General features: G+C 42.3%; 1 protein-coding gene across 1 annotated transcript; it reads left to right on the top strand.

The window, feature by feature from the left end:
• The first annotated feature begins 233 nt into the window (after positions 1–233).
• On the top strand, positions 234–23,627 carry nampt1 (nicotinamide phosphoribosyltransferase 1). The gene is made up of 11 exons (XM_080050955.1): positions 234–373; positions 5,443–5,599; positions 7,443–7,546; positions 8,371–8,499; positions 12,908–13,066; positions 13,552–13,688; positions 15,822–16,047; positions 17,950–18,069; positions 18,175–18,315; positions 20,186–20,320; positions 20,484–23,627. Exons 1-11 carry the CDS (start codon positions 320–322, stop codon positions 20,595–20,597), a joined length of 1,476 nt encoding a protein of 491 aa, XP_079907081.1. The 5' UTR covers positions 234–319; the 3' UTR covers positions 20,598–23,627.
• Positions 23,628–23,837: the final 210 nt, after the last annotated feature.

Raw genomic sequence — 23,837 nt, 5'->3', positions numbered from 1 at the left:
TTTCCGGTGGGAAGAAACGAAAAAAAATCGTATTTAGCCTGTCTGGGTGGTACATCTTCGTAAGCATAGCATCTTTGGTAAAACCGGATTGGCTCACCGAGTACAACCGAACACAGCCGAAGGGTGCCGGAATTTCGTTGACGTCAGTCCGCACGCCCCTTCCCCCTGCCCCGCCTCGCTTGTCCTTCCCATGGTCCTTCCCTCCTTCCCCCTCCTCCTGCCCAGCTACACACTACCAAGCTGGAGTCCCCGGTACTCAGCACGGCGCGCAACACAACACAGTGACAGCTGCGACTGACTCACAACCAGTGGGGAAAAGATGGAGCACAGAGAAAGCGACTTCAACATATTGTTAGCGACCGACTCATACAAGGTAACGGACTTCATTGCGGGTTTTCAGACGCAGGTAGGGGCAGGGTGGAGGGGAGCGGCAAATGGATGAAAAAAATTATAAAAGTCAAGGTGGTTTCATCCGAGTCCCAAGGCCATCACAGTGCTCTCTGTGGCTGGTCTCGGCAGGCCGAAGGGGCAGGGGGTAAGAGGAGGAGGAGGAAGTGGGGGGCTGGTACACCAGACACTGGGGTACCAAATTCAAAAAGCGAGCATCCCTCAGCTTACCAGCTATATCTATCCCCGCTGGTTATTGGGGGGAGCCTGTTCCCCGCCACCGGCTTTTGCTAGCCACAATTTTATCTTGCTAGCTGAATAAGCTAACGTGCTAGCTCACAGGAAGCGCAGAAGGTAGACAGAGGGCAATTGACATATAAAAAGCTAATATTAGCCACAAGCTAGCAGGCACTGTTTAGGGATAGCCCCGTGAATTGCACATGGGAAAGTATCATTCAAGAGCCCAGCCGGGGGTACGGTTAGCCCGGCGAGCTGCTAGTGCCAATGCGTCACTTCAGAGGAAATGAAAACCGAAAGTTAAAAAAGAGCAGCCTATCCAAGTCAATAGTTCTATCATAAACTGTATTGACACGTTCGTAGCCTGTTAGCGATAATTGCTGCTGTTTCTAAGAATGAATTAACCTGAATACCCGGCTGCTAACCAGCTAACAATGTAAACAGAGAACAAATGCACTTGCAGTAATGTGTTATCAGACTTTTCGTAAGTGGTTGCCATGTTACGAGGTAATGTGACAGTATTCGGTGATGATGGTAGGATAGAAGGAGCAATAAAAAATGACAGAAGGGGAGAGGGAGTAAGGGACACCCGCAGGGGTTTCGTTTGAAAGGCAGAAAGATCACATCTGAACGGTTCATACTGGGTTCCTACAACTAGGCTACTTCATGAAAATTACCAATTACCTTTAGACCAATACAGCAGTATAACAGAGAAATGTAGTCTATGTGTCCTTGGGCGAGACATAGGCCTATAATTGACAAATGCAAGAAGTGTGTGCTACAGCTTAGGTGATGACAGGCGATATATAACTAAGGATCCATTGCAACACTGGCATACTGTATGAGCTAACCCTAACCTTATGAAATAAGCTTGATTATAACAAGTTATGCAACTGTTGGCAGACCAACTCAGAGGGTCATACATCATACAATTCTACATAGGACCTTATTGTGTGTTGATAAATTAGTTATTACAGCAAAGTATCCATACTCCATTTGTGGTTTAAATATTTATTTCGATAGGTAATAGGAACCCAATGCTTACAAGTTTTCATTTTTTTATATATATATATATATAAACATGTGTAGTCCTCAGAAAAAAATAATTAATTTGTCGTTGAAGTTCCAAACTGGGGGTTCAGGAGGTATGGACTAGAGTGATGTTCCATTACTAAAACGTCTCAGTCGGAGCGCTGTAAAAGTGTATTTCAATGAACCTGTGTCAACTAATGCACTCTTTGATTCTCAGCCAGACCGTGAGAGCGTGTGAGCTTTTGGTCCGAGGTCCTTTTTCATGTGAGATGGATCGGCATGTAAGACAGGTGCTTTATCATGTAATGGAGCTACTCACGCCAAGAAAAGAATTGTTGCAGTTTTCCCCCCAAAGTGTTGCAAACAGTCTTTTGACGAGCATGCAATTTTATTTTTTTTGTTTTGATTTCCTGGAAAATGGCTGGTTAACTTTTGGTTTCATTTTCACATGTTCTCAGATCCATTGAACAGTTGTGAAGAAAATGTCAAGGTTGGATTAAGGAGGAGTTCAGAGTGTATGTGTTTCAGACACTGTAAACAGTATTGATCTCAAAAAGTCAATATTGTTGTGGGCATATTGGATATTATTACAACAACACATAAGTGATAGTGTTACTGTTGCTTAACCATACGCCACACCCTTGGTCTAATTCATGAACATCACTGTAGCTTTGGGAAGTAAGCACTGAATTTACAAATGTGCCAAATGCAATGAATAATCTAACCTAGATTAAAGAAATCAAACCGAACATTTTAAATATATCCGTTGGTTCAACCAAGGGCAACCTCAAATCCTCCTCTGTGGAAGGCTTTACTGTGAGAATCACCTACATTGTAATTGAGATTATATACCCGATGATACAAATCAAATGGACTGTATCCAAGACCAAGTAGCATGTCAGAACATTTAATGAAATACATCCTGACACAATGATGACGCAGCCAATGCTACGTACATCTGCATACCCATTTCTGCTCTTGCTAGCCAACAGGAGCAAATGAGTCTGTCCAATCCAAAGCGTTGGTGAGGAAATGTGTGTTCCTTCTTGCCACATGAAGAAGTTGAAGGCTCCAGGGAAGCGGCAAAGGTCACCTAAATGAGGCGAAAGATAAAACATTCGGCCCAACGCTGATGATATTTCATGTTCCGCCTGTGTTGCTACACAATGCTAAAGTTATACCATTATTGTCCCTTTTTATACAGCCAGTTGAGGTACACAGAAGACGAATTTAACCGTAGTCCATTATCCAACCTGTAAGTTGTTTAGGATCAGTTGAGCGTGAGTACCTGAGCCCTTACATCCTAAATTCACAAATGCTACAACATCTGTGTTTACCTTGTGCGGGGCATACATTGTTGTTTCCCTGTGAGCGACTTTTATGCTTTGCATCTTGTCCACGCATGACAGCATAATAACCTTTGGGAAGAGAGAAGGGGTAATGCAAGCAAAACGCTTGACCGACCAGGAGCAACACATTTTGTTCAAAGGACATAAAAACAGGGTGCACCTTGAATGCCTTTGTATTTGGACTTAAAAGAGAAGCTCAGCCCCAAAGGCAATCTTGCCCCATTGCGTTGACACACACAAGCTTATTGCCTATGTAAGAGTCTGTGGGATTTTGACATAATACAGGGGCGAAAGTGTACACACTCACTGTATAATTGTTGTTGTTTTTTCTTCTGCAAAACCACAACACAACTCTATTGGCATATGACCACGTTTATGTAACGTGACATTTCTCTGACCCTTTAAATACAGAGAGAATTACAGCGAGTAAGTAGGCAGGAGACTTGGCTTTTATGGGGGGAAACATTTTTAACTGAGCGGAATGACCACAGTGAGTGCAGGTTGCCCATGTGACCTTTTAGGTAATGGGATGGCCCCATCAGGCAATATGCCACACTAACAGCTGCTGCATGCTTAGGTTGTGATCGCACATGATGAGGAAGTTCCTTTCACTTTCTTTTTGTCCAAACCTTTCATATATTTCACACAGGGGCCTCTGTCTCTATCGATTGTTCAAGACACGGCTGTAAACTGTAATAAGCAACAGAAAAATCTTTTTTTTTAAGTGACTAACTGGGTCCCAGAAAATGACTGAATTCTACATTGTGTGTGTGTGTGTGTGTGTGTGTGTGTATTTCAGAGTGATTCGATATGCCTTAGTCATTTGATTGATGTTGCATTCTGGATCACTTCCAGCATACAAATTGTTAAGGAAGTTGGTTTAATATTTCAGTGAACACTATATCATCAGGACCGATAATAAAGAATAATGAATACACCTTAAATGATAAACAAAGGGCTATTATTGAGCCTAACTAACTTGACCGTTACTGGCTTTGTGATTTTTTATAAAACTGTGTGTGTATACATCGGCATGTAGCCAGCCAGTGAATGTGTACACACACACGTGGCAAGGCCCAGTGTCATGTTGTGTGTCGTGACTCTATTTTGAGTCCTGGTAAGGACACAGACAGGGGTCAGAGAAACTGAGTCGATCATTGACATTTATCCCTTCTCTTTCCTCTGCTTCACACACCGTTAGGCCCCCCCCCCCTTCACACACACTGCCTGTTTTCTTTGGGAGTGTGATCTAGCCCTTTCTGTGGGAGATTGAGGTTATAGTCAAATGAAGGACAAGCCCATGGCCTAGATGTAATGCCTATTTAATGAGAAAGCCTTTCGTTTTGCCTTTAGTAAAATGTCTGCATCACTTCATTATTTCCCCCCCAAAAAGTCATCCCAACCATCTTTCATACACAGCAGTGTTCCCTGAAGGCAACTGAATGATTGACAGCTCATTATTATTATGATTCCTTGACACCTCTGAACTCCCGTGGTTTGTCAATGTATTAAGTCCTTCATAGCTAGATTTAGTGTCAAAGTAAATGTCAGTTTACAAAACGAGTGGATTGAGCTGTAGTTGTTTGCCGACATCTTGTCGACCTTATTTGAGGAAAATTGCCCCGCTTATGCCCGGAGTGTGGTCCGTGGATATCCCTGCACTCGTTTGAGATTTTAATTGATAGACAGATGGCAGTGTCTGGCTCTATCCTTTCCTATGTGTGTTTTTGTGTGTGTGTGTGTGTGTGTGTGAGAGAGAGAGAAACATGCCTGGACACGTCTCAAAGTTGATTTGCGCTTCACTTTCAACTGTCATTTGTCTCTCATCAGCTACTTGACAGTAGATTAAAAGATCACGAGAAACGCACACACAACGCTGAAAGTGGTATTTTCTGATTACACAGAGCAGTGGATTCATAAGGAAAGTTTATGTGTGGGAGAAGTCTGACACTCCTCTCCCCGATTATGACATTGCACTACTGTATTACTTGATTTACCACAAATGATTGATTTGATGAGTCTTTTGTTGAGCTGTAGTTTTGCCACATTGAAAAGTTCTTGAACTTTGTGAAGGATTATATCTAGCTATCGAGCTCCCCGCCTCCTTCATTTCCAGCTCTTTCAGTTGTGCCTTGTTCATAACAAGTTGTTTAGCAGTTCCAACAAGACTTGCTACATGATTTTTAAACATGTTCAACCATTTATACAACGCATTTTCATAGTCCTTCTGGAATGTGGTGCGTTCCTGGAACAGTTGTTAAATACAGGAACGTCCAGTATTATACAACGTTACGTACATATAAAGTTCAGCCCATATAATTATGAATCTCCTATATGAGTACCTTTCAATCCCAGGGATTTATTGGAAAAAATGCAAATTGCCGGGGCTATTGTGTCTCGTCTCATCTCCTCTCCCGGTGTGCTCTTGTCTCTGCAGGTGACGCATTACAAACAGTACCCCCCCAACACCAGCAAAGTGTACTCCTACTTCGAGTGCCGCGAGAAGCGTGAAGATCCCAGCAAAAACAGAAAGGTCAAATATGACAAAACCGTCTTCTATGGCCTACAGTACATCCTCAACAAATACCTGAAGGGTAAGTCCTGTGTTTAGTGCCGTTTAGTTAGTGGAATAAAAGAAAAGTGCCCTGGTTTAATAAGAGTGCCCTACTATAACCTATTAGTAGCTGCCAGACTGGATTACTTGGCAGGTTTTGGCCCTTGTGAAGCTAGCCACCACCTCTGTAAATGATTCCCCCAAGATGTGTGTGTAAATACAAAAATGTGTTTCTAGTCAACATAACAAATTCAATAAGGGTAACATTCCAACACTAGGCATAGACGTCCTCCTTTTCTTTTTTCCCCCCTTCTTCTATGCGTTCATTTATTGAAGTCAACTCCATCTTGTGGGAGCTGCACATGATACTATTCCATTGTTGTCCCGCTCCCCAATCAGGGCACATACCAAACAGCCTATTGTCATGTGGTTATTGGTCCCAGCAGGAGACATTTTATCTCTTTGTCTCCCCCCCACTACAGACAGGACAAGGTCAGAGTAAGGGAGGGTCAGTCAGTCAGTCAGTCACCATGCCTTGTGGAGCTACTCAAAGATTCAGTGCATTGCTCAAGGACACTTCAACAGGGCAGGTGCTCACTATTGAGGCCCGCAGCAACTTAGAAACCCCCCCCCCCCCAGATTAGACTGTACAGAGCATGACACAAAGCCAGCAGGTTAAGAAGAAAGAAAAAAGTATTTTGCGAAAAGACTGAAACAGGGCTAAAGTAAAGTGCACACAATACATTCTATGCCCTAACAAACTCAGGTTCTAAAAGTGTATGTTTTAAGGTATAGCGTGGTCCCGAGGGGGCATGAGAAAGAGGGAAAGAAAGAAAAAAGAAAGAATGCATCTCCCTCCTGTCCCTTAAGAGGATTTCATGGTGCGGTTGGTAGCGGAGGTGCGGGGGAGAACGAGGGCCAGGGAGAACAGAGAGAGAGAGAAGACAAAAGCACAGCTGCTCTTTCACTGTCCGCACGAGAGAAGGCCAGCTGCCCATGTAGAGCGTCCCTCACAGCCCAACGATACGGACAACTATTAGAGACGTGTCTTTAGGTCTTCTCCGTGATTCTGCTGAGTCACTGAGTGAATATGTAATCCTGTCTAACCCTACTTTAGTCCAGGGAGTGGTTGAGCAGGAAGGAATCATTGTGAAAGTGAAACCCAGAGCCTCCATATTCAGAGTAAAAAGAAACCTAACTATTGACCTTTGACATTCATTTTTCCTGAAATATCTCCCAGTGTAAACGGATCTGGTTTAGCCCTGGATTTACAGCCATTTATTGTACAATGTTAATAATTATTTTTGGAAAAGGATGGCAAGCAATGTATAAACTTTCCCCACCAAAACTTTTGGAAGAACACACATTAAATCAAATGGATGGTTTGACGTTTTCGGAAATTTGCTTTCGAGCCGAATGTAAATAAGAAAATTGATAGCGCTCTCATGTCTCAATGGTATGAGGCTAGTAGCTAGCCGTTCTCCTCTTTCCTCAGTCTTTGTGCTAAGCTAAGCTAACTTTCTCCTGGGTCAAGCTTTCTATTTACACTTCAGCCATGACAGTGCTATGAAATTATTCTCACCTCCCTGAATTAAAGTGTTAAAATATCAAGGTATCCCCCCCATGCACTTCAACACAGCTCTCCTCCTTGTTATTTTGTTGTGACCGACCGTTTTCTATTCTCCAGGATCTTAAAACGGTACATGAAAGTAGTTGGTGTGTGTGTTTTGCACAAAGAACACCCTTGTCGGCGTGCACGAGTTGAGTCAAATGTAATTACAACATGGGCAGTAGAGTAGCATTCCAGTGCCTTCTCTTTATCGGTGAGTGTTTCCTCTTACATCTCTCTCTCTCTCTCTCTCTCTTTTCTTCCCCCTCTTCAGGAAAGGTTGTGACTCCGGCAAAGATCCAGGAGGCAAAGGAAGTGTACAGAGAACACTTCCAGGATGATGTCTTCAATGAGAAGGGCTGGAATTACATTTTGGAGGTAACAAAATAAAACAAAAAATCTTGTGTAACTACTCAGTTGATCCCATGATGAGTAACAGGTGTATTTATTTATATAGGAATGGCTCTATTGAGGTGTGCAGGTGTACATGTACACAGGAGACGGTAAACTTCAATGTTTACACTTGAAGCATTGTAATGGCTGTGTACACACACACACACACACACACACACACTCTTAGGACATCCAGTATATTCCTGATAAACATAAAATGTACTTGATTGGATTATTCTAGAAATGTTTGCAATAATATTTTGATCATAAAAACCCACTCCTTCTGCAGGAGTGGGGTAAAAATAAACAGAAGTGTGTGTACATTTTTCTTAGTGGTCAAAAGCTTAAAAGCCGTATCTTTAATGCTTTCAATAAGAACAATGTAAGCCACATGCGATGCCACAGTGTTGCATAGGGGGGGACAAGGGCTGAAGTGAAAATCCCCAAACTAGAAATGAATCACAGTCAGTTTATACATTCCATAGAATGTGCATACCATGTACTGTATGTGCTTTTGCAGGGGTACTATTTCAGCACCTTGGAGAGAGCACCGCACTCTTTACCAACAGACTCTTTTCTAAGTGAGGAGAAGTGGTGATAAACCCTTTAAATAAACTCAATTATTTCTCAATCCTGAAGCTTTGTTCTGGTTTTCATTGTCTGTATTGCCTCTAAATGTACGCAATAACTTTCATCTCACATTTATCGCGATGAAACAGTCCCGGTGTAATCCTGACGTGTGTGTGTGTGTGTGTGTGTGTGTGTGTGTGTGTGTGTGTGTGTGTGTGTCTTTGTCTTTGTCTGTACAGAAATACGACGGACACCTGCCTATTGAAATCAAGGCGGTGCCGGAGGGGAGCGTCATTCCCAGAGGCAACGTTTTGTTCACGGTAGAAAGCACCGACCCAGAATGCTACTGGCTCACCAACTGGGTGGAGGTAAGTCAGCTCCTTTCTGTTTGTTGGACGCATTGAATGACTGGTCAGTCCCTGTGGGTCCTGACTGGACACAGGTGTACTTTTCCATTACAGAGTGTCACAGAGGGAGGGCCTAACTACAGTATAAAAGCAATTTGCATTGTGGTAAATGTAGGACTCAGGGGAGCGAGGGCATAAAAGAAGCTTTATGGAAGTGCAATGTCAAACCATTTGGGGCATGAGCCAGGGGGCCATTTTACATTTCTCACCCCTTTTTAATGTACTTTTCATTTCTTCAAAACCACATTACTAAAGCATGTCAGTAAGTTATTTAATGAGTTATTTCTTAGAATATTGATTCAGGACCAGATATTTTGGCAACAATCACGCCCTCTTAATTACACTGGAAATGTGTGTTTAAATAAGCCATAAACTATTTGGCTTGGCTGCGTGCCCCCTTCCTCTTATCTTGCCTTTAAATCTCAACGTATTACCGCCCTGTCACGGCTTATTGCTCAAACACTACTCTGAGATGAGTTGTAACTACAGCGGAGACATTACTGCTATTAATACAGGTTGGCTGAAAAGAAGAGAAAAATCCTTGTTTGGTGTTTTTTGTGGTCAACTGAGAAATAAAATGTGAAGTTGTGAAACATCCTCCCTCGCTCTTTGATTTGCTTTGCATTTGAATCTTCTTAAACACTGTGTGAGAGAGTGAGGGCCGTTTGGTTCACCTGTAAAGGATTTGCATTCCCAGGCCTTCACTCTTTCTATATTAATACAGTCGCGCCGTTGTTGTAGTTAATAACATGAATGTTGTTGAGCTCACTGACACAAGCACCAAAATGAGAACTGTTAGTCATATTTGTGTGCTGCAGTTTGGATGAATCGTCCCTTAAAGGAATAGGCTGAGTTTTTGGGAAAGATTTGCCCTCTTGTCCATTGAATAGAGTTTGGTTTAGCTTAGCAGAAAGACTGGAAACGGGCTAACAGCTAGCATGACACTCATATCGGCCTACTAGCACCTCTAAAGCTCACAAATGAACCCCTTGATTTATAATCCATTCAGAATCAGTTTGCCGTTTTACCAGTAACTTCCTTTCTGTCGGTTGCCTAAGAACTAGTCCCAGTAAAGTGTTGTTGTTTTTTTACCCATTTTAACACTTTTTACTGTGTATATTGTTCATACATGAGGTCGGTGTCAATCTTCTCATTTCACCCTAGGAAAAAAGCAAAGTGTCATAATCAATGTATCATTATGTGCAATAGTATCTGTGATGGAAGTTCTTTCAAGGTTGGAGGTCAACTCAGGTGGAAGAATATTTCAGGAGACTTGGATGAATTATGAAGCAATATTTATTACAGACTTGGCCAAGGAGAACCGGACTGCAACTCTCGTGACTTGCACTTCATTTCTGACAAACTCATGCTTAGAGCTGTGTTTTAACCTCGCGCTATCTCTACCACCTCCCCGGCTCGGGCACCAAGCGTACCAATGTTTTGGTTCAGAGCTGAACACAGTGAACCATAACATTCTGGAGTCTAAGGAGATGAGACGTTATCTATACAACTGACCTAAGTGTCTCCTAACAGGCTCCAAGGCTGACCTAGAGTCTGAGAGACAGACACACAAGATAGGCATGTATGGCCTATTAATCTTTCCCATTAATATTACAACTAAAGACCCAAAATTCCCTCACAGTATCAATAAGCACTTGTATCACAATTTAACTGCATACGTTAGCAATGAGTATCAGTGTATAATACAGATTGTGAGTATGACCGAATGGGATAAAAACCTTTTTTTAAATTTTTAAATTTTTTTATTTGCCCAGTCCTTGAATGGCCCTGAATTTAGTTGTATGTATCGTACAATGCCAATGAAGAATCTCATCTGATCTTAAATTCCTAATATGTGAAACTATTCCTTTAATCGTCCGATCCTTACTGTAGGTTCGTGTGTGCTAATTTTTTTGGGACCTAAAAAGTACAGCAGATGGTGTTGTGTTTTGTGAGCGAATGCACAGAACGAGGAAAGCCTCATGAAGTTAATGCTGCGTGAACAGACCGTCCCGCCATGACTCGGCAAGAACTAAATTAATTTACCACGAGCGATATCTTCTCTCTCCGTCTCTCTCCCTTCCTCTCACCCCCCACCCTCTCCTCCAACTCTCATTCTCCTTTCTCATCATCCATTCATTAATACGGCATTTGACCGCGGATAAATCCTGCGGTGAGTTTTCTCAATATGATCGGACAGAAACGACACGGCATCTTTGTTTATATACGACTCTAACAACAAATACAACAATAATAGCGAGGAGTGCTTGGACAGCAATCACCCACAGCCAAACACGCACATACACTGCAACGGCTGATATAAATACTGTACATGCATAAACACACAGGCACACAGACACACACACACACACGCACACACACACACACACACACACGATAATTCTTCATGGCATATGTAAAATTAGCCGTAGCGTTCGGCCTTGTGTCCTTGGGCTTGTTCTCTTTCTCCCCTTCTCTCTTGCCATCCATTCTTCTTCTCCTGTCTATCATTTCCTTCTCTTTATCACTGTCACACCTTGCTCTCATTTCTCTTTTTCTTTTGTCGCCCTTTTCCCCCTGTCATCCCACTCTCTCACTCTCTCCATTTTTTATCTCCCTCCATTTTGTTCCGGTACACTGGCCGAGAAGTTATGTTGGCACATGTGTGTGTGTCTGTTTGTGTGCGCGCTGGCGTGTGTGTGCAAACATTCTTTCCCCTAGGGTTTTTGTTTTTAACCGCCCTGCTGCCCCATCACACCCCCTACTATGAGAGATAAGATTATCACTGACAAATTGTCACACGAATATTCTTAACTTTATTAATTCTGAGACAATACACAAATTAGGTTAAATATAACTTCTAGTCAAGGTTAATCGTATTTGTGTGCGTGTGTGTGTGGACATGCGCCTTGCTCTGGCAGTCACATGAGAGCATGTTATGGTTTAGATTATGATTAGGAGGAGGAGGCATGTGACTCAAGGTCATAGGGTGAAGAGACACACTGCATAGTATTAGTAGACAAATTCGAGTGAGGTATCAAAATGGCTAGAGTGTTTACAGAGTAATTTTCTTCTTAACTATTTGAATTACTGCCTGTAGGAGACGGAAGATAGCTGCACACATGCCCGTATCTACCATCGAGGTCATGTTCTCAGACATTTAATTTTTTTCAATTTTGTTTAATTTATTTTGAGGAAATAGAGCTGACGAGGCAAATCATTCTGCATTAACGCTGCGTCACTTGACATAGTAGTTGCAGATTAATCTGACGAGAGCACATTCATTGACGCGGAATGTGTTGTTTTTATAGAGCTGGTGCCTTAATTAATAACAAACGCACAGTAGACTCGCAGCTCCAATAAAATTCAATTCCCACAAAACCATCGCCCAAAATAAACGAACCTGTCCTGGTGCTATGCTAATTTCTGCCTAATGTTGTCTTGTATTCACATGAATACAGATGTCAAACAGGCTTAAACTAACAACATTAATGGTTTGGGAAGGTAAAAGAGATGGAGCCACAGGCAAATAGAAAGAGGGAAAGTATAATGGTTAAGTAGGCTGCAGACTAGTGCGGATAAAGTAGGGTTACTACTGCCAAAATAAGATGCTAATACCTGTCAAATAATATCAATTATGGATCAGATACTGAGTTGTATATCATGTTTTCTTTTGTTTTTTTTAATGCCTGCTCCCTTTATCTGCTACTAACGAGCTCTGACGCACATGTTCTTAACTGTCACTCCTATTGTACACACCACACACACAGTGCCGCATAACAAGTGAAATGATGCAAGCATTATGAGGGTGTTTACATAACAATATCGGATTCTAATCTGTAGCGTGACCCGATGGTCGCCATATTAGATTGCGTGGAAGTGAATGCTGTGGTGGGCGGCCACACACACAAACACACACACACACACACGCATGCACGCACCATAACACTTATGATTGCAGAAAGTGTGCATAAGTAATATTTCCCAGGTGGTGGTTGTGAGTACAGATAAGCCACTTGTTTTCATATTGAAATGTGTGACTGTAGTCCAGAGTTGACATTAAGGCACTCAGGAATGTATTTTGCCAGAGTTTCTCTCGTGTGAATAAGTAGCCCCTCTTTGATCTACCCGAGCTTGTTAGTTTGGGGGGGTTTAGTACCAGATGCATGCTGGGAAAAACGGGGCGTTTTTGACCAGACATTCACTGGTCTGTTCAGCTTTTGTTTATTGACCTAGATTTAATGTTTACGTCGCCTTTTTACATTTTCATTTAAACGATGAGCTTTAATCATAGGTGCAGGTGGGAATCCATAAAAAGTTCAATTGTTTATATCTATTGAGTAAACTGTGCTCTCCCTCCATCCATCAGACCATTCTGGTGCAGATCTGGTACCCCGTCACCGTGGCGACCAACTCCAGAGAGCAGAAGAAGATCCTCGCCAAGTATCTCCTGGAGACTTCTGGGAACTTAGAGAAACTGGAGTATAAACTACATGACTTTGGCTACCGGGGCGTCTCCTCACAAGAGGTACTGTATACTAAGTTACTATACTACATAGTACATACGGTATGGGAGACAATTGAAGTAGCATGCTTACCCATGAAGCAGTGGAAATATGAACATGGTGATGTCAATCAAACAAATACATTGAAAACCAAATAAATAAATTTACTTGAGAAATTGTACTTGACCTAAGCACTCAGTATTTAATTCAGATTTCATCCAAAACACTTTAAGGACTTTGAAAATAGTAGTTTGACAGAATAATCCTAACCCCAAGTTCCAGTTTCTAGCTTTTTAACCACAATCACCCATTGTATCACACATGAAAGCTCTGCGAATGTGATGAATGTTTTGAAACAAACCATGCCAAGTCTCCTTTATCGGGCTCTTATATAAGATGTCAAATACAAAAATAAAATGCATGGTAAAGAAATGTGCTCTATAATGTGACGTCTTGGCCCCCCTTTTATCTCCACTAACAATCCATCTCCCTCTTGTGTTTTTTCTAGACTGCGGGCATCGGAGCCTCCGCCCATCTGGTCAACTTCAAGGGCACTGACACGGTCGCCGGCATTGGAGTCATTAAGAAGTACTACGGCACCAAGGACCCTGTGCCGGGCTACTCAGTGCCCGCCGCAGAGCACAGGTTAGACGACGCTTGTACACACTGTCATTTAATGTCGCTTAATGAGGTTGTTGTCCCCTTGCTTTATAGAGACACCATATCTCTCTGTGTAGCCTCCTGGCTCATCTGGAGGGCTTTAAGTGGCACAATCTTTTCCATTGTGATTTAGGGCAGTAGTTCGCCGCCAGCTTTAATTATTACACCAGTAACGCAGAGCCTCCGGGGTATGACGGGAGTCTGCCAACGTGTTCAACACCATTTCAAGAGTTGCATGGTTCGCAAGGACTTTAAAGCATAATATGTAGCTGCCTGGAGACTGCTAAATTCCTGTGTGCGCACAATTTCAATGATCAGCACTAGCCACGTATTCACAACAGTAGACTGGGCACGGCTCTGCTCTATTCTTCTCCAGCGTTTTGCCTCTTGTCTGGTGAGTTTAGTCCACACTGTAAAAAATAAAAAAATAAATTCACCCTCAAGCCAAATTGATTTTCAAAGTACGAAAACTTGTGTCCCCCCCTATAAGAGTTGGTCATCTGCCAAAGCCGTTGATGCAGGCGATTTATCATCATTTGGCTGCGAGGTTGCTGTTAATTTGCTTGCCTGGTCAGAGCTTGGTCACCTTCACGCTAATCATCCACTTCGTTCCTCTGCCGTTTTTACTTTTTGGAACGGGGCTGTTTGATTGGCCCAGAGGTGACGCGTTTTGATTGGCTGTTCCCCTGACGCCAACATACCTCGCATGTGACTGCCATTGTTTTATGGCACTGATGCATTTAGATAGATTATTTCATTGCATGTTATACAACAGAACTTTGTTTGAACAGTCCTGGAGTCTGCACACACACACACACACACTCTTTTTCTCTTTCCGTTTCGCTTTCATGCGCACACGGTCGCGTCGTCCTCGTCACCAGGGCACTTACTGCTGCTCCAGCACATCCTTCTTCCTCGCACCAGTGCATTGTGGGATGGTTGGCAGCGGTTGTCTTAGCAACCGTTATGTAATGGGCCACCTATTCTAAAATGCGTTCTATACCTCAGAGGGAGGAGTCACGGTGAAATTCCACTGATGTAGGAACAGGAAAACAGGACATGGGTGACTTGGGTCTCACCTTCAGAGCTCTAACTTTAGTTTTTTTTTTTTGCTAATTGTCAATTCTGTCACAGAAAATGTCCCGAGAAAAATAAGACTTAAAGAAAGTGTACAAAACGTACATAATTTTTTTCTCTCTTAGTTTTTTAAAGTCTTGATCGAGTGCCACGTAGTTTAGGTTAACTCCAGTAGCTTTCGTTTCATCAGAGGAGTGACTGGACTGAGTTTATAACCTCGGAACTTGTAACTGAAAGTGTCTTCAGGGCCTGATTTGACTCTGTTTAAGCAAGATGATCAACGTACGGTACACAATGCTGAACATACGTGTGTGTTTGTATTCTACTGACCCCCACTACAATGGAGCCCATATTATGCCCCAAGCCACTGGTTATGCAAAGTTTTTTATTATCCAATGTCATTTAATGGCATGGCACAAACGCCCTGTTGCTTAGCTGCAGGCCTGTCGGTAATAAACAGACATGATCTGGAGATGCCAGATACAGTTTAAAAACCCTTTTGCTGGCATATGGTGCCTTAGCAACCCCCTTTCATTGGCCTGATACCACAGTTGTCAGCAATATGGACAAAGCACACCCTAAAAAGAAAACAAGAAAAAGAAAACAGTATGGCCTTGGTTTGCCTGTTAATAGTAATAAAACCTGTTATCCAAGTTGTGTACAACAAACCGACTTCAACCTTTACCAGCTCGGGCCCAGACTAAGACCTGGAGTGTGCTGCCCTCTTCTGGATGATCTGTGACATTACGAGCTTGTGACGGTTTCGTGATAACACCTTTACTAATGCACTTCTCCTTCTGTTCAATTTCTCTTTTCTCCCATTACCTATTATCCTAACTAATATGAAGTTGATTCTGCTTACTTTAACCTCTATCCACAATTTTTCTTTTTTTTAACTCTGTTTAGTTACTTTTGCTTTTTTCAACACCTTCCCAGTTTCTTGCTGCGGTGATCCTCCAATTGACGGGGAAGAGAAATATATTCAAGACGTATAAAAACAATTTTTCTTTTTTCTGCCATTTTTTTTTTCTTTCTCCATAGCACCATCACAGCGTGGGGGAAGGACCATGAGAAGGATGCCTTTGAGCACATCATCAGGGCCTTTCCCAACGTGCCCGTGTCCATCGTCAGCGACAGCTACGACATCTACAACGCCTGTGAGAAGATCTGGGGCGAGGACCTCCGGAGCCTGATAGAGATACGCAGTCCAGACGCGCCCCTGGTGGTCCGGCCTGACTCCGGAGACCCGCTAGACACCGTGTTGAAGGTGTGTGTGTGTGTGTGTGTGTGTGTGTGTGTGTGTGTGTGGTCTCGTACACAGCTCGCCTCTATATTCTGTCTCTTTAAGATTCAGTAAGGGAAATGGTTCCTTTAGCTAACTTCCTGTCAGTGACTGCAGTAAGCAGTCCCCTCCCCTCATCCCTACGTCACCACATTAACGCATTGCGGTCTTCAAGCAGCGAGTCATCTAGCATCATCTCAGATCCGTAAGTGCGATAAAATAAAAACGATCAAAACAGACATTGGGAAGGATTTTTACCTGGTCCGCCATTTTAGGCGCATAAACATTCACCCCTCTGTCGATCTCTGCGCGTGCACCGGCAGAGAGACGTGCCCGTTTGTAGCGTTCTCTCTTCTGATTGGATATCAGGTTGCGGGATACCAGAAAAGTGTATTTGCCAATTACATGCAGTGTGGGTTACTGAGAGACCTGTGTTATGAAGCGCGCACACTATATACTGTAAGTGATCACTTTATGAATAAAGAGCGATTTAACCAGTGGCGGCTCGCCCATAGAGGGCGATAGGGCGCCGCCCTCCTTGAGCCATATCAGCAAAAAACGAAAATATAATAATGAATAATAATGTTTTTTTTTTTTTTGTATTAATAATCATAATTTATGATTTCAATACAGTTTTTACCTGCATCTAAGTCTGAATATCATTGTACAATCAGCGTCTGTGCTCTGTACCGTCACTCTGGGGCGATGTCGGGCTGGTTGAAAATCGCCCCCAGCGCTCTCATAGACATCAATGTAAAACTTTTTTTTTTCAAACTGCAAGCCTCGCAATGCAATCTCTATGGGTTCCGGGGGTGCTCGCCCTAACGTGTTGTCGTCATACGTACAGTAAACAATAAACCAATTACAGTGACTGATACAGTCACATGTCCAGTATGCAGCCCAGAGCGGTCATATTCAAGACCAACACAACTTTATATCAACTCAGGCTAGGCTGGCAAGCTACTTACTTGATCGGACTCGGACTAGGTCTTTCCCAGACAAAATGTAACCATCAAGCAAGTATCTACCAAGATGGATTGGGGGATTTTATAAACGCGGATTTTCACGGGGCTCGTTTGAACGGCTAACGAGGCTAGCAGGATGCTAATGCGCTAACGCTCTGTCCTGCTGCCGCTGCATGATGATATGGACTGTATACTGGCTTTTTATCCATCCTGATGGCAGCACAGAGACCGCATGGATAACTTTGGGTGTCACCCCTATGCATCATCTCTCAGAAAAGGTAAAACAAACATTAAACATCAATCTGCATATACGAGCCAGCGCCGTTCAACAGCTGATCGGCTATTGAACGGCGATCAGCTGTTGATCGTCGTTTAGCTGACAGCTGCTTTCACCGTCCGACATAAACCCGCCTACCAAGTGCTGTATACAGTAGTAACCCAAACCAATGTGATGATTAGCACTGTTAATGTTGCACATGCTATGCCAGCATCCATTTTTGTCTCCTAACTTTTAAAGGAAGCCTATCTGAGGAGCACACTGGTAGATGACAAGTTATCTGTGATGGCCACAGCCGGATAATTAAATCATTTTAGAGCTAAAATAATTTTATTCAAGAAATTAACTAACTTAATTTCCAAAAATACTGTACAGTACAATGCTTGTCTAATGTTGCCAGAGTGGTTATGCCAGATGAACAGGAAAAACAAACAGTTAAATGCAATATGACATTGTCATATGCTATCTGATTTAGGTTCATTTTGGGTCATATTTCCCATCATGGCAACAATTGCCCCCCCTGAGATTATTGTCAGGAGCCGCCACTGGATTTAACACGTATATTAACATAAATATATCGTTCACTTCACCTTTTAAGAACAAGACTGGACACTAACTTATTTCACTCATTTCCCCTCTTGTCAGGTTTTGGAGATCCTGGGTAGGAAGTTCATCGCCAAGGAGAACTCTAAAGGTTATAAGGTTCTCCCTCCCTACATCAGAGTCATACAAGGGGACGGAGTCGACATCAACACACTGCAAGAGGTACGGTACCCATGCCTTTTATCGACACCGTTCTAGGAGACGCAAATCAGCTCCTGTCCCTTGAAACCAATGTTAACTGTGTGTGTGGGTTATTTCCCCCAACAGATTGTGGAGGGCATGAAGCAGCACAGGTGGTCCATTGAGAACATATCCTTCGGGTCCGGAGGGGCTCTGCTGCAGAAATTGACCAGAGATCTTCTCAACTGCTCCTTCAAATGCAGCTACGTGGTCACTAATGGACTGGGGGTGAGCACTGGGACTTTTCAATTGCAACTTTTCTACCAACTTGAACCAGGTTCCAATTCCGGGCCGGTCCTGGTGCCGGTTCTCAGTCGGTTCAACCTGTTAAGAACCAGTTTGTTTTTCCATGGGCTAGAGAGCCATGTCATGACGTCACTGTAAATGTCACTACTCTCCCTGCTAACGCTAGTGCTCACTTTAGGCACAGCAACAACAGCTGTGGCGGTTACATTGTATTTTTTTACAAGTGTTTCTTCTGGCTTTGATTGTTGTGAGTTGAGTGTTGCATGTTTTTGTCCAGCACACAAAATTAACCAGGGGCCTGTTTCAGGTAGCTGGTTTTACATACTCTGGGTTTAACCCTGCGCTCTGAGTTGGTAAACTCAGAGCGCAGGGTTGATAAGCAACTCTGGGTTTTCGGTTACAGAACAGTGGATCAGCGTTGGGTTAATCAACTCTGAGCGTGTTCACTCTGGGTGGAGCGTGTGCATAAAAGCCATCGTCAATGGATCGCTGATAACATGATTCACCATGGAAACAGAAGAAACAAATGATTGATCCTCCCACTTCTCCACTTCTCAAAAAAGAAAAAAAGAAATCTCCGCTCCTCCCACTAGAGTTAGAAATATTAACGAATGAGTTTATGGTAGCCTATGGAGAAGAATTAACGGGATATTGTCTCATCTCTGATCTAATCTCCTCGGCAATTCAGAAAAAAACAGAGCAAACATTTTTTGTCAAGATAATCATTTCGCTTCCGTATGAGAAGCCATAGTCTATCTTAAAAAGTTACGCATATCAGCTGTAAAGTAATAAAGCTGGCGCGGCACAGCATTACTGACAGTGCCTAAAGCCTACTGTGCAGTAAACAGAACAGACTGTCGCTTCTTTTAAATGGGGAGTGAAATACATTAACGTCAAGACACATTAGGTGACAGTTTCCATTGAAGAGCCTGATTGATTTATTACCAGATCCATTTTCCTCAAGTGATCACAGTTTAAATTATTATATCATTTTTATATTCATATTAGGCTATTTAACGAGGCTTGTCTGTGACTTTAGGATCGCACAAGTGAACTACAACGATCGCGTGCAGCCGCAGCGTTACATGAATCCACCTGACATAAATCTGTTCAGTGGCACAGACGTTAAAAAACATACAATAGGCTACAAATAGGTTTATTAATCTGAATGTAGAGCATGTCACGATGTGTAAGGTGGCCGCCTATATGAACGGACCGAGGGCTGAGAACAAGGCTACTGATCAGATAAATGATTGGTCAAACGTAAAATCATCAGGAAATGATAAAAACATCCCGATGGAGATTTATATAGAGTGATTTTGCTTCAAACTGTACAGGGAAGCGTGTGGCAGTGACACTCTTTCTTCAGTCGGAGCTGCAGCGTAAAGTGAAAACAAACTCAGGGTAGGTCTAACCACCTATCCAGCAGGTTAGACCCACGGCGTATGTTGCCGCAGTAACTGACTCTCGGTTGCACTGAACCTGCTACCTGAAACGGAAAACCCAGAGTTTCCACCAACTCAGAGCGAACAAACTCTGGGTTGCCTCAAAACCAGCTACCTGAAACAGGCCCCAGGTGTATGAATTGTTTTGGATGTATTATTATTATTATTATTATTATTATTATTATTATTATTATTATTATTATTATTATTATTATTATTATTATTATTATTATTATTATTATTATTATTATTATTATTATTGTTATTGTTATTATTGTTATTATTATTTAGGACAAGACTGTCCTAAATAGTAACTTAGCTGAACATTTTTTAGAGCTTCGAGTAATAGACCATCATTTCAAACTTCAAAATCTGACATTGTTTTTTCCAATGCCGTTTGGAAAAAGGTGAATGTGTTCAAGGATCCAGTGGCGGACCCCAACAAGAGGTCAAAGAAAGGCCGCCTGTCTCTGCACCGGACACCGAGTGGAGACTATATCACCCTGGAGGAAGGCAAGGGAGACCAGGAAGAGTATGGCGTGGTGAGTTCAAATCCCCCCCCCCACAATAAGACACGAAAAAACTTTAGTACACACAAATGCAAAGGAATTCCTTTCACCAAAAACACTGACCCACTTCTTCTCTCACCTTTACTTTTCCCCCTACCCCTCCCTCTCTTTCTTGCCCTTTTCCTCTCCTCTCCAGGACCTGTTGCACACGGTCTTTCAGAACGGGAAGATTGTCAAGACGTACACATTCGACGAAGTCAGAGACAATGCTAAAATCACACAGAGCGATCTCGACGGGCTGCTGCACTGAATATGGCACTACTGAACCCCCCCCCACCCCAAAAAACGAACCCCTTCCCCAACCCCTCAAACCTTGTCACCTTTTGGCCTCCTAACTATGTCACCTCCAGAAACAACGGAGGTCACGTGCACTGCTGATAGTTCCAACTCCCCCCCCCCACAAAAAAAAAGAAAAGAAAAAGGCCCCAAAAAACCTTGATAACTCCCTCAAGAAAATTCTCGAAAAATTCCAAAAACTTCTTTGAGCAAAAGAGAAGGAAAATGAGTGTGAAGGTACAGTAAGCGACAGGGAATGATGACAGATGTGTATAGAGAGAGAGAGAGAGAAGTCGCAATTACGACCACAAACCGTGCATTCACTTCCACGTGCCCCCAAAATTGAATTTTGACACGCTGCACTGATTGGGCCGAGACATATTGCAACAGAAGAATGTGATTGGCCGTTTCCACACAGGCATTTAAAAAAAAAGGCATTCAAAATCAAGACTATTGTAGTTTTAAGACTACTGTAGTTTTATTTGTTTTTTTAAGAATGAGCTCCTCCTGGCGGCTGCATTCAGAGTGAACCCACGGTGAGTGACAGAAAAATCATGATAGAGAATGGGCAAAGAGAAAGAGAGATATATTAGGCCACACCCCCACCAATGACCACACCCCCCCCTGTATTGTGTACAGAACTGTTTAGAGAAGAAAAAAAATGTACATGTATGTCTGAATCTACTTAGCTTGGTCTTTTTATGTGAAGAACGGTGATTAATGGTATGTGACGCCGGTGCACTGATAACACTGAACGGAAAGCAGCTGATATGTCTTGTTCCTACTCTGGAAACATGATCATGAAGACTTAGACTCTAATTCTGGCCGATGAAAGAATAATTTCTCCCTAGTTTTTTTTTTCTCGCTTTTAATCAGTAGTTATGGTCCAAATTATATAAAAAATAAAAAGGCAAACATCTACCAAGTACAACCTGAATATTTCATACTCTGCCGAAATAGAAATGTTATTGGTGCATCTATTGAGGGTATATACATGATCAGCTACTTGCCATTATGCTGCCACAAGGAGCGTTTATGTCACGAAAAGTATAAGCCCGACCCACAGTCCGACCTTTTCAAACAACCCGAGTTGACAAGATTGGATTTGTTCAGTTTAACTTTTGGGATTCGTGGGGTCTCGTCTTTGTGATGGTGAATGATGCTGACATCAGTCTTTGCTGTATAAGACCCAAGAGTTGATGTTAAAAAAAAAAAAAACATCATGGAAGTTGTCCTAACTGGAATGGATATTATTGAAATATGTGTTTATGGCAGATTAAAAATATGTGGCTCCCGGGCAGAAATGTATGTTAAATGTTGGTTCTGATCTGTGTGCACGCTTGGATTGTCTTTGTGTGTGTGTGAGTGTGAGTTGAGATTTTATTCCGCTAAAGGATCGTGTAGTATTCCTTTTTATGCAAATGTTCTCGTTGATCGGGGGGAGAGAACACTCTTCCTTTTTTACTTTGCCGGCCTTTTATTCTGAAAGGAATCGTTGTGACAAACAGTTGGTGGTGACTTAGTAGTAGTTTTATTTTTTTGTTTTGTTTTTTGTTTTGTTTTTTTTTCCTTCAGGTAATGTCAAAGCAACCAAAAAGACAGAAAAGTGGACAGTCGGGATGAGGACTGAGTTGACTTCCTTACAGCGATGTACAGGTCATTGTTGGTGCCATGGTGTTGCAGATCAGCAAAGTGCCCCCCCCCCTCCCAACCCCCCCGGTATCACTGCCTTAAAACTTACAACACAATTCTTTCTGTGCCCGGTGAAGGCATGACATACAGGTATGAATGGGAGCTAGCTGATGATGCTTTTTGGGAGTCAATTAACTTTCCATTCAGAGAACCTTAGTGGAGGTGTAGTTGTGTTTACCCTTTCAAGACAGAACAGAGTTATCTTCTTCAGAGCAGCGAGGGATTTAAGAGGAGCTCAGGAGCGGGTGACATCACGAGAAAACAAATAGTTTGTCCAGATCAGAAGCAAAATATTTGACAGCACAGCAGCTTCCAAATTAGTTATTTTTAGCCATTGCTGGCTGGCAGCTTGGCTCTTAGGGATGACAATGATGGTTTGTTGGTTAAAGGAAAAACTGTATTCCCCCGCCTGTGCACAGTACAGACACTCAGCTGCTTCACACATCTGCTCAGTGTGTGTGTACCTGTCTCTGGATCAGCCAAACTGTCTTCCATGGGCCCTGCTAATTTTCTGTGTTTTTTTTGGGGTGGGGAAATATGTGATGTCACCAACTCCCACCTCTGCCTCAGATCAAACATGCTCTAATACAGAGCTAGTCACATGCCGAAAACAATGTTGCGCCATTTTTCTGTTTTGTTTAGCAACCTTCAAATCACTTGTTTTCCAGTTGTACTGCAGTAAAAACACAGTTGTCCTTTTTTATTTATCGAATTTTCAGGCTTTGATTTTTAGTTAAAAAAACAACAACTAAAAGTTCAGATTTCACTGTTTTGATACTGTCGGTTCTTACCTCAGAAAAAGGTGTTTTGTTTTGTATGAAAAAAAAGGTGAAAGAAATACCAGAACTAATGCAGTAAATATCATTATACTGTACAGTACACACAACTAGTTTCACTGAAAAACAGAAAAGGGCAGGTTCGGAATCGACCACACAATTTAAATTTTTCTGTCAGAACGAGCGTGTTCTTTTCTTTTTTACAAACAGAAGAATATCCAAATCTGCTTCAGTGTATTGACCCTTTTTTTCACTGTCAAGCTTTTAGCCTCTGTGTGTGTGTGTGTGTGTGTGTGTGTGTGTGTGTGTGTGTGTGTGTGTGTGTGTGTGTGTGTGTTTAGTCCTGTGTGAATGCCTTGCGTGTAACGGATGAAAGTGTTTGTGAAAACCTTTTTTTCTCTCTTTATGTCGTTGTTGTTTTTACCCATATGTATATGTTGGATGTCCAAAATTATCTCCCGACACAGCTGATATTTTACCCAGCATACCTTGCTATATTGTCAACGATTACATTCATTAAAGATGCCACCCTGTCAGTTTGAAATGTTTGATTTTATTTAGCTTTTTTATAGAATATTTAAGATATTGTTGACTTAGTATATGTCGTTAACCACTACTGTTATGCCAGCTAAACCTCTCTGGGACTATAGGCATGTACAAAAATGTCAACGTAAAACCCAAATCACATTTCAGTGATACACTATGTTAAGGTTCTACAATTTCCAAATAATTTGCTGACCTGTTGT

Source organism: Ammodytes marinus, assembly GCF_949987685.1.
Source record: "Ammodytes marinus genome assembly, chromosome: 22".
In the NCBI taxonomy this organism is placed as follows: Eukaryota; Metazoa; Chordata; class Actinopteri; order Uranoscopiformes; family Ammodytidae; genus Ammodytes; species Ammodytes marinus.
This window is presented reverse-complemented; position numbering and strand designations above follow the sequence as displayed.